This window comes from Gadus morhua, chromosome 7, assembly GCF_902167405.1.
Source record: "Gadus morhua chromosome 7, gadMor3.0, whole genome shotgun sequence".
NCBI classification, from domain to species: domain Eukaryota; kingdom Metazoa; phylum Chordata; class Actinopteri; order Gadiformes; family Gadidae; genus Gadus; species Gadus morhua.
The window spans coordinates 16,043,883-16,055,578 of record NC_044054.1 but is presented as its reverse complement, the minus strand read 5'-3'; the positions used below and the strand labels follow the sequence as shown (position 1 = coordinate 16,055,578).

At 44.2% G+C, this 11,696-nt stretch overlaps 1 protein-coding gene across 2 annotated transcripts; it reads right to left on the bottom strand.

Annotated features, from left to right (window-relative positions):
- Window positions 1–650: 650 nt before the first annotated feature.
- On the bottom strand, window positions 651–7,037 carry LOC115546463 (mitochondrial ornithine transporter 1). 2 transcript variants are annotated; one of them, XM_030359949.1, is made up of 9 exons: window positions 6,677–7,037; window positions 6,219–6,347; window positions 4,937–5,066; window positions 4,179–4,319; window positions 3,788–3,875; window positions 2,919–2,997; window positions 2,209–2,367; window positions 1,628–1,777; window positions 651–1,056 (listed from the first exon to the last, which is right to left on the bottom strand). In XM_030359949.1, exons 1-8 carry the CDS (start codon window positions 6,756–6,758, stop codon window positions 1,638–1,640), a joined length of 948 nt encoding a protein of 315 aa, XP_030215809.1. In that variant the 5' UTR covers window positions 6,759–7,037; the 3' UTR covers window positions 651–1,056; window positions 1,628–1,637. The 2 variants fall into 2 exon arrangements, with proteins under 2 accessions (XP_030215809.1, XP_030215810.1); XM_030359950.1 differs by having other exon boundaries at window positions 651–1,049.
- Between the last annotated feature and the right edge of the window lie 4,659 nt (window positions 7,038–11,696).

Genomic DNA, 11,696 nt, shown 5'->3' with positions numbered 1-11,696 from the left:
CGAGGGACACAACCACCTGGTACAGCAGGGGGTTAGCTGACAGTACGGGAATCAAACTTACCACACAGCATCCTGAAGTACTGGGCTAAGAGGGGGTCTCAATGGAAGTTTGGGTCCAATCTATGCAGGGAGACACACGTGCGTGCGGACACACACACACACACACACACACACACACACACACACTCACACATACTGACAGTCACACCTTGGAGGGATGTGGATCTTTAAGTGAGAACCTGTGTGTCTTTGGAGAAGCGACATTAAACCTACAGGAGTAGAGAACACATATGCTCCCTGAAAAGACTGCATCAGTGTCTGGAAGTCAAAGCCAGGTCCCTGGAGATATAAGGCAGCCAAGCGCTGCTATTCAATCCTGTTGTATTCTACAGCCCCAACCTACTAATCACAATTAAGTTCTGCTTTGATAGATTTTGTGATAGTTGTCCATTTTGTTCCAGACAGTCGCCCCTGAAGCTTCTACTTGGTTGAGATGAACTAGTGTGTGTGTGTGTGTGTGTGTGTGTGTGTGTGTGTGTGTGTGTGTGTGTGTGTGTGTGTGTGTGTGTGTGTGTGTGTGTGTGTGTGTGTGTGTGTGTGTGTGTGCGCACACAGACTCACAGGCACAGATACACACACTCAAAGGGCCACATTTGCATTTTAATAGAAAACAATGCCAGTAACCAAACAGAAACCAGAGTAAAGAGGAAAGAATCTAAAATTGGAATTATTTACTTAGAATTCTGCCTTCATTTTATTTTACTTTGCACTTCAAGGGTAATGTCAGACTCCATGAAACTACAGCCATGCAATATGTTTTTGTAAGAAGAAAATACAGATAGAATTGTCTGAAGGTATTCCTGCTATTATTCTGTATCAACATGATGTGCTTCATTCCACAGGAGCTCTGTTGCACACTGATTGTGCTGTTGCATCAATCGGCTTGATTTGCTGTTGGTGCTCAGGTATCCACAGAAGAGAGCTTTCTGACTCTAGAGTGGAGCTGTATCGATCGAGGCAATGTTTGTGATGCCTGCTCTCTGCACAGCCTGCAGACTAGACAATACATCAGAATTAGACAAAGCAGCACCAAACATTTAGAATCAAACACAATGTGAATTGCATTAATATAGTCAACATGCTCGATAGGTTTGGTGACACAATCAGCAACAATTACAACAATAAACACAATGCCTCATTAAATGATGTGATCTGGGAAATTTGAGTGATCCAACAAGCTAATTATTCAGTTGAAACCCAAGGTTGAGAGCAAAGGAGAATAAGAAGGACAGTTAGAAGGAGGGGGAGATGAGGAGGCAAGGCATACAGAGAGAATACTTGCATGGGTAAAAGAGACATGGTGTGTGCTATCTGTGCTTGCACAAATGTGCATGTCCACACCTATCTGTGTGTGTGCATACGTGCCTGTGCCTTTGTTGTATTTGTGCGCCGCGTTCATACCAGTGTTGTGTGTGTGAGAGAGAGAGAGAGAGAGAGAGAGAGAGAGAGAGAGAGAGAGAGAGAGAGAGAGAGAGAGAGAGAGAGAGAGAGAGAGAGAGAGAGAGAGAGAGAGAGAGAGAGAGAGAGAGAGAGAGAGAGAGAGAGAGAGAGAGAGAGTGGGACGCACATGGCAGATGTTACTCTGTGCTGTTGCGGGTGGTGGAGGCTGCCTCCCCCAGGGCCCTTTTGGTCCACTCGTAGGCCAGGAACAGAGCTCCGTTGGCGGGGAAGGCCCGGAATACTGTGGGGGTCAAGCCGCGGTACAACGCCCCCACGCCTGCTCACAAACACCACAGCTGCCATTCAATCAATGCTCTGTCGCCAATCTGATTGGCAGATAGTTTAGGAAATGAACACAGTGTGTTGGATATATATATATATATATATATATATATATATAAATAATATATATATGAAATGGTCTACATATATATAGCCAGCCTTAGCCATATTACTTGCGACACAGTGCCCTTTTGTTATGTTTATGTTGGCAAATGTATGTATGTATATATATATATATATATATAATTTCTGATAATATAGTACCAGTATATAATACAACATAATATTGATTAGTCCATGGGGCTAATCAGTGGTTCATGGAAGAGTTATCGACATGGATAAATTGTTATGCCAGGGTTGGTAACACTGAATGTATCCTTGTTCCCCAGCTGTCCCACATGAACATATCTACACATGAGGGCTCACCTTCGCCACGCACTATTTGCAGGAACATAGCCGTGAAGCCGGGCTGCGGGCCCGACATTGTCTGGACCTGAATCCGTGTCTTCACAGAGTCAATAGGGTAGACAGCCAACCAGAAGGCAGCCCCGCCCACTCCACCACTAACCAATAGGGACATGGCATCTAGAGGTAAAGCAGTTCTGACAACTACATCCTAAAGAAATGCTCTTACATCACCTCCTGCTCATCTAGAGCACAAACTGAGCGGTTACTGGATTCAATGAAATTAATGTTAACTGCTGTGAACAATATCACTATTATAAATAATGCTATTACTACACCTATTACTAATAATAATATTATTACTATAAACTACTACTACTACTACTGCTAATGCAGTAATAGTACTGCTACCATTACTATCAACTACTACTTCTATCACTACTATTGCTACCATTATTGCTATAAACTACTACTACTACTACCACTACTATTCCTATAACTACTACTACTACACTTTCTACTACTATTACTACTACTACTAATATTCCTATAAACTAATACTACTACTACTACTAATCTACTACACTGCTACCACTACTACTACTACTACTACCACTATTACTATAAACTACTACCGCTACTCCTATTACTAAAATAAACTACTACTACTACCATTACGACTAATATTACTGCAGTACTTGATTATCTCAAAACAAATAGCTTTGTCTCACCAAGATGGTCTCCTCCTGGTGGCATAAGAAACGAGCGACAGACCTCATATCCACCAAAGAAAAAGAAATACCCGGGAACCTACGTAGGAAAAATAAGAATAATTTCTGCTTTCTTTATCCTATTCGGGTTTAGTGTCATGTTTGATACTTCTTGGAGAGTTTGTGAAAGGGAGTTGAAGTAAAAACAACATTGCAAGTGAAGCGAGGGAACATTTCAGCTTAAACCTGATATATTATTCCACCAGGTGTGAGTGTGCTTAGCCGCTACAAGCCGTTTTGAAAATCGGCCTCTTCTGAAAATCACAAATGGGCGTGTCCACCTAGATGTACCCTGGATTGATCCGTCTACTAGCCTACCCAGTGGACTGTAGCAAACGTTGCTCATCTATCCGTCATACATCTAGGTGAACATGCCAGCTTGTGATGTCAGAAGAAGCAGATTTTGAAAACGGCTTGCAACGGCTAATCACGTTCACAACCGGTGGTATAATATGTCACTCGTAGTAAAGCAATAGCTCTGCACCAACTTGTTTCCCAATCTGCTCTTTTAATGTCACTAACATGTACCATCCCATGTTGGTTACCCATGCTAGCATCAGAGCTCAAAAAGATCTATGTTTCACGGGTGACGTGGACGGTGCATTGTTTGTGTTCACTGGACTCTCATGGTCGGACTGTTCTGCACTGAAGTGCCTCTTCCATGGACACTTTACTATGATCCACTCCCTCCACTCCTTCTCCTTGTAACCTGTTTCTAATTCAAAGACGTATGAAGTACATCTTGTGTCATGTGTCTTGCTCATGCCTCATATAACCCCTGCTGTGCCTGGCTGAGTCAGACTGCAGCACTAGGAGATCTTAATGAGCACCTCTCTGAGCCATGTTGAGGTGAGACCCTGTAGCAGACCCAGCGGACCCTCAGACCGCAGCACGGAGCGCACCACTGACCAGGAGGAACTGGAGAGAGAGAGAGAGAGAGAGAGAGAGAGAGAGAGAGAGAGAGAGAGAGAGAGAGAGAGAGAGAGAGAGAGAGAGAATTAACTATTATAACCTATTACTAGGTTACTATTTTACAGTAAATATTGAGTGGAATTATCCAATCCCCTCGTCTCTCTTGGATGTTTACCGCCAACAACTAGTAATTGGTCAAAGTGCAACTTGAATTGATCGTCAGTTGATGAGTCTGGGGCTGAGAGCGGGCTGTTGTCCACGGTCTCCCACCAACACATCACTTCATTTATATTGTTCCTCCAGACTCACCTCCCAGCATTCAGAGGCGTCCTGCCCAGTGTCCTCATCTCTGTGTGGGCCTGCAGTCGACACTTGACCAGCTCTGTGGGGCAGAGCACCACTGAGGAGACCACCGCGGCCAGCGAGCCGGCCAAGGCACTGTGGAGAGGGCTGGAGGAAGAGGTCGGAGGTCAACAACGTATTGTACATGTGTGCAATTATTTCTTTGTATGTAAACTTGCATGCCTGTATGTATTTCCTCATGCATTTCTAGATACATTCATGTGTACGTACAAAAACATAGATGCACAAATGTGCACCACCTAGAGATGTACATATGCATGCTTAGACATGCATATGTACATATAAATAATTAAATAAAAGAAGAAAGAAATAGATACTGTACACGCATGCAAGTGTACATACAAAGACATGCATGAATGTGTGCATGTATCTCTAGGCGGTGAACATAAGGCATCTGTGTTTTCAGGTCCACCTGAATGGATGTATTTTGAGGTACATTTGCATTCATGACATACCAGTGTCAATCATTTCTGAATGTCATGAATGAACGCATGACATGTCTCTTTACACATGCATGCATATGGGATACCTGACTAGGTGTACATGCATGAGTCTTTGTATTTCTAAAAAAACATTCACCGTACACACACATTTTGATGACAGCCGTACAGAAGGCAACAACCATCTTGATGAGCAGTAAGTATCCTCTTGCTCAGTGATCAATAAAGAAGTACATATACAATGGTTTTCACACTGGCACCGACCTCAGCTGCTGCTGTGAGTCCAACCCCAGTGTGTGGCTGACAATCTTCTGACAAGTTCCATAGCAGGCAAACAGGATGGCATTTTCCCCTGCATTGGCGAGCAAGGCGGCCCCTGTACCTTGATATAAACCTTCGGGGGACCGGTGGGTGAAGGGTAGGACAACCCATCCAATCCGAAGATATTTCATGGAAAATGCAAAACAGAAATGTTATGCTACAGCAAGAAGTCAGAAGATGGATTCATCCCACAGGGAGGTTGTATTACAATACTTTATTTTCACTGACTTGAAAATAAACAGACTTCGAAATGAAACCATTAGGCTAGCTAGCTAGCTACGTTTTATTACATTATAGTTGATAATGGCAGTCGCTAAAAAAAGTAGAAAATGCTGTCTGCCAAACTTCAAGAGTAAAACAAATTTTGAAACAAGAAGAATATAGGAATAATTTAAACAATGAGGCAGATGGAGTTGGATCAATGAAGAAGCCAGTGGTCCAGTATGATTAGCAAAGCATTGGGTTTACAACCTTGTGTGCAGTCAAGTTACAGAAAGTTGCTATAAAGTCGTGCAGTGCATTCCTAAATGCTGGAAGCCCTTCTCCGATGGAGAATATATATGTATGAGGATTTCCTCAGCAGTTCAGAGGTTATATTCAATGGATTAACAAAAAAAGACACGATCTCCAAGACCTTTTGCGTGAATTTTAGAAAGGCTACACTGATACTGATTACTGATGTGGCTGAAAACATAAAGCACCAGCAAGCTCTCGACAGCATAGATATAAAGGACATTCAAAATCTAGGGGTGGTCGCAAGAGACTATGACCATGGAGTGATACGTGAGGAACTTAGTTGTTTAGGCCATGCATGGTACCACTAAAGGGGAGGACGTGACAAAAATATCGTTTTTAGGTGAAAGGGGTTGATATCAGATTTGCTGTTACGACCAACAGAGGCCCCCGACGGTATGAAGCAGAGGGGAATCAGAACCAGAAAATATTTTGGCATTGTCACTCTAGACGGGAAGACGAGCAGCAACACTAAAGTTCTAAATAAGTAAATGCATATTATGAGAAACAATACCGGCGGCGCGGGTAATGTGATTTTCTTTTCAGACATTGTAAAGTGGAACTCTGATAGTTCTAGAGCCGACCCCTGATCTAGATGGAACCCTGCAGAGTGCAGACCCCTGATCTAGATGGAACCCTGTAGACCCCTAATCTAGATTGAACCCTGCAGACCCCCGCTCCAGATGGTCGACTCGAATAAAGTTTCACAGACCTCGTACTCCTGTCTGCTTCCACGTTCGACAGAAGCAGTCGGCCACTCCCCTGTACAGAGCAGGAAATGTCTGCAACTTCACCTTTACTGTGTCACATGGTTGGCCGATGATCACACAGGCCGCACCCCCTGCAGAGATACATGCGTGTGTGTCCGTAAATGACCTTGTACCAAATGATAAATAAATATCAAACTATTACCTAACATAAATATTATTAGGCAATAGTATGATTTGGACGTACTCCAAGGTGCCAATCAATCAAATAAATGACATTATTAGCAGTATTAGAAACAATCTCAATAAGATGCCCAGAAGGACATCAGTTGAAAGCCTTCTTAGATCTTCTCCAGATTAACAGGCTGCCTTTGCTGCCCTCACAATGAGTTACCACAAAGAAACACAAATATGCAAGGCCACATACTCCAAGGCTGTATCCTGAAAACACCTGAGCACCTACCTACGGCTCCTGCTGTGAGATCTATGATTCCATTGATGACAGGGTGACGAGTCCTCTCCTTTGCTAAATTCTCTCCTTCCATATGGACAGAGAGATGAATGGATGAACGACAAGCGCTTTAAAAGTCAGGTCCAAACGGAACCAGCAAAAGTGTAAAACTCCTGTCAGGACTTCCCTGGACCATATAACTTCCAACACGCAGTCCCCTAACTTATGAGAACATTGGAAAAAAATACAATTGTCTCAATAAACTAAAGTAAAAAGTCTCTCCATTCATAATGCTGCTGGGTGACCTAGTCCCTGCTAGAACTCCACTGTAGACTGGGTGCAAAGTATTCTGTTCCACTTCTTCTTCTTGTGACAAAGGTGGTAGGAATACGACCTTTGTTTCTCTCTTTGTTTGCAGTAGGAGAAGGAAAACAACTGAGATAAATTGGTTGACCCCAAAATCACCATTGGATCATTATGAATCAATCCTTTATCAGCGCTTTCTGATAAAGGCTGTCTAACATGTTATGCACTTATTGAGGAGTTCCTGGAAAATACTTTTCTAAAAGCCTATAAGGCTGGCAGTAACGATTGGACTAAGATGTTCTGATGGCCGATGGCTAAGGAGTGATGTTTGGGTTAACTAATTGCTTGTATGTTTGACAACAGGGACAATCCATCTCGCACATCCCCCTTTTTAATTTTACGGCATAAAAGGTATTTAATTAAGTATTATTATTTTCTCCTCACGTCTCGACAGCAATCAATGATCAAAATGCCCTGACCATAAAGGAAAAGTGTACACATAGGGCTGTAATAAGCTTGTCCAATCATCTCAATCAGACAGAGTGAAACAATTCGATGGCCTAGCTGTCTGTCTCCTACCTATCTGTGCACACTTTGCCCTTGCCCTCATTCCACATGACTGTAGCATTCCACAAGGCCGTCTTGGGAGTGCAATACCTCTTTCTCACGCCGACGAATTGAAAAACTCCCAGTTTTTGGGAGTAGCTTCGCAGGCCTGGATTTTTTCGGTTTGGGTACTTTAAAATTGTAGCTTACTCTTGCTGCTTTATCCAAAATGCCTACCCTTTAAATAAATAATTTTGCAACACATCCATGCACACTCTCAGACACACACACACACACACACACACACACACACACACACACACACACACACACACACACACACACACACACACATGCGCACACACACACACACACACACACACACACACACACATACACACACACACACACACACACACACACACACACACACACACACACACACACACACACACACACACACACACACATACTTGCAGTGAGGCACTGCTAAGCACCTATCGAATTTATTCGATGTCATCCCTAGAGCCGGAATGTGGATGTGTGGATGTGTGGATGTGTGGATGTGTGGATGTGTGGATGTGTATTGCATTAATGTGAATGTGTGTGGAAGGGATCCATATCTGTATCTTTTTTGGACAGCGTGTTGATGGATTGTGTGACATCAACTACCTGAGCTCGATGCAGGAGTGTTTTTTTATAACACTTCAAAGGGGGTGGCAGAAGAGCAGGGGAGCAGCATTGCTTCATGTAACAGGATACCGGGGGCTTGTTCTTATAATAAAGCAGAAGGTCACGGACTCCTTCTCCCACTCCTCTGCTACCTCTTTTTGAACGGCTGAGCGGTCTCTGTCCTCTGGACATAGGGGATAAGGACAGGCCTCTGCATATTACCCCATCAACATCTAAATCTTTCAGCATATCCTGTGTCTATCAATAACAACCTCTCTGCTTCAGAATACGACCAACATCCTTTTGTAGGAAAAAGTTTTTTATTAATTCGTTTTTTATTAATGTTAGTGCTACACACCACTTATGCCAAACTCCACCTAGGTGGCTTCTCTGGGCTGCTCCAATCACAGGACCAAGGGTGGGGGTGTTGAAGTCGTTTTATTGCACAGTTTGCTGGTAATGATACTTGGCCTGGTGCGCCATGTTGCCATGTAGGATAACTTTTCCTGAGTGTGTGTGGAGAAGGCTGGTTTAACATCGGCACACTGACTTCTCAATACACAACAGGTGTACAATCATTCGGACTCGGGCCAGGCGAGGCTGCTTAGCCATCATTTACACACACTCCCACACCATAGTTTAGGAAAACCGAGGGCAAAGCATTGAGCAACAAGAACCGATCCGATACCAAGGGCAGAGATACCTGGATGATTACCTAGCTCTGTAAGCCTCTCTTCTTCAACGGCGTTGCTGTTTAGATCAGCACTTTAAGATCATGGTGGGGCCAGCAGGACTCATCGGCTCCTGAATCTGTAATAAGTGGTGACACCTCACCATCTCTGGAGAGACAGGTGCCTCTGATCTCGGGTGCACCAGGCTCTCTGGGCTCTGAGGAGCAAGACAGACCCCAGGCCAGGGAGATGTAGAGGTTGGACAGAGATTGTTCAAGCACATTGAGGCTGGATTTGAATGTTAGAATTAAAAGGAATGGCTTGCCCTCTTAAGAGGACCTAGTAGAATAGACAGTTGTATTTCAGGGCTTAATTGTTTGCTTCACTGATATGTTTCTGTTTCCCTCAGGGACTAACAACACACGGCCCAAACAAACAGCACGGTCCGTACTGGCTGGTTCTAAAAGGTGCAAACAACAAGGTTGTTTGCACTAACTGGCTGTTTTTTTTACTCTACTGTGCTTTCTTGCACTGTAAATGATTGACTGGACAACAATATCAATATGCTGATGTTCATGTTTGATTTCCTGCGTTTCCATGTTGGGGAACACATAATCCCTGGTGGAATCCCAGTAACCCCTGCCAGCTTCCTATGAGCGTCATTAATTAGACGGCCGTTACTTTGAGTCCTCTGAAGGATTCTGTTAGCGTCGTTAATAATTAGCTTACTGGAAAGGCTTTGGTGCATGGCACATGACAAACTGCCCTTGATTTCCCTCATGGTGTTACCATGGTGATTACTTAATGGACAGCCTCCCCGCGGTTGTGATTTATAGTGTGCACGCACGTGTTTTGTGGTCTTACATCCTGTGTGTGTGTGTGTGTGTGTGTGTGTGTGTGTGTGTGTGTGTGTGTGTGTGTGTGTGTGTGTGTGTGTGTGTGTGTGTGTGTGTGTGTGTGTGTGTGTGTGTGTGTGTGTTTGTCTGTCTCCATGTCAGTGTTTGTGTCAGTGTGTGTGGGTGTCGGTGTGTTATAATTCCTCTACTCTCTCTCTCGTTCTATCTCTCTCTCTCTCACCTCTTCTCCCACTCATTCCATCCTCTCTCTCTCCTCCCTCCCTCTCTCCTCTATCTTTAAGGATGCAAGGCACAGCATCCATTTTTCTTCCTCTGGCTAAAGCCAGTTGGCTGCAGAGCCAAGCAGGATGAGGGATTATCCCTCAGTGGTTCTATCAGTCACACACTCTCATAAGCCCCGTATCACTCTCAGGCTTTGTGTCAGCAACTTCACGCCATCCCAACAGGAGAGACCTCTTACTCGTTGGTGGAGACCGGGGGTACCGGTTACGCAGGAACATTTACGGGAGACAAATCATTGGTATCACTTGATAATAAACATTGATTTTGGTCATCAAATAATAAATATTATTCAACATAGTCTTTGCCATCTTTGATGCGATCAACATTCATGTCTGAGAAATGAGAATTAATAAGAAATTACTAAGAAATGCAATCGTAGCTAATAAATTGTTCAACATCGGTGCCTGTGGTCACAGTTAGACCTACATTAGCTCATGGGCACTGGTCCCACTTGTAAATGGCTGTTTCAACGACTGCTTCAATGACTGTTTAACGGCTGTGTTTCCTCCCCTCTTTGGAGTTCCCAATAGATCTGTGACGAAGGTTAGTCATTCTCCGTCTTTGTGTTTTACACTGAACCAAAAAAACGGTAGCTTTCCGGAAGCAAGGGAGCCGTGACGTGTAGCACAACCGCTGCGGCGTGATATGTGACCTATCAGATATGAGTCGGGGAGCGACATGCGCTCTAAACAACCACCGCTCTCTGGCTCCTTCCTGCTGCCTCATCAGATATGTGTGTGCTGTCAAACTAGCTCACGTGGGACTAGCATCCGATGCACTTTGGGCTGGGTTGAGCTTCTGCTACCTGCGTACCTTGTATGAGCTGTATGCATGCTAAGAGGGCTGCTTCATGAGGTAGCACACTATTAACACAATTCATGAGGCTTTTATCGGTAGCGGCTTAAAGGGAAGGAGCATGCAGGTGGAAACGCTTCCTCCTAGGGGCTGCTCTCAGGGACTGAGGGCATTGCGGAATCGGAGCCAGAAGCTGGTCCATCCTAGCCTGGGAACTCTAGGACTCTTGGCAACGTGCTCCCAAAGCACACAGGCAAGTCCCTAGAAGATGTATTAGAAGTCGTGGGTTTGTCTGGGGTTTTTATGAATCCAAATATAATTGGTTAGGGACAGCCTCTGTCTCACATACGTTCATGATTAGAGGGAGCTGGTCTGCTCGCGTGGTCCGTGGACGTTGGAACATGTAGAGTGCAACGGCCCAAAGAGTCCGATGGGAGAAGTGACTCTCAGATCCCCTCTGAAAACCAGTTCAGACCTGTTCTTAATCTCTCCGACATGACATGATTGATTTCAAAGTACCACACTCTGTAACGGTATTTATTATGGCCGATTCAAAGCCCCAGTAATTGATCCCTCATGGGATGCATTGAGATGTCTCAAAGCAATAACAACGGTTACAGGAACAAGTCAATAAAGCAATTCACTGTGTCCAACTCAAGACAGAACGGCCATGTGCATTGTAAAGCACCATTTGACAACATTGATTTCCTGCATCTCTCTTTTATTGTGTAGAGCCATTGGCACGCCCAAAAGTGTGTGTGTGTGTGTGTGTGTGTGTGTGTGTGTGTGTGTGTGTGTGTGTGTGTGTGTGTGTGTGTGTGTGTGTGTGTGTGTGTGTGTGTGTGTGTGCGTGTGTGTGAACCCTGTAACATGTCAGAATGCATCCCTGACATGTATATATAT

Excerpts from the sequence above, each read along its gene's own strand:
- LOC115546463 (XM_030359949.1), bottom strand. The coding sequence starts at position 6,758 with ATGGAAGGAGAGAATTTAGCAAAGGAGAGGACTCGTCACCCTGTCATC. Across the intron at positions 3,876-4,178 it reads ACGCCTCTGAATGCTGGGAG|TTCCTCCTGGTCAGTGGTGC; the intron begins GTGAGTCTGGAG and ends CTCTCTCTCCAG. Across the intron at positions 2,368-2,918 it reads ACCAGGAGGAGACCATCTTG|ATGCCATGTCCCTATTGGTT; the intron begins GTGAGACAAAGC and ends CTTTACCTCTAG.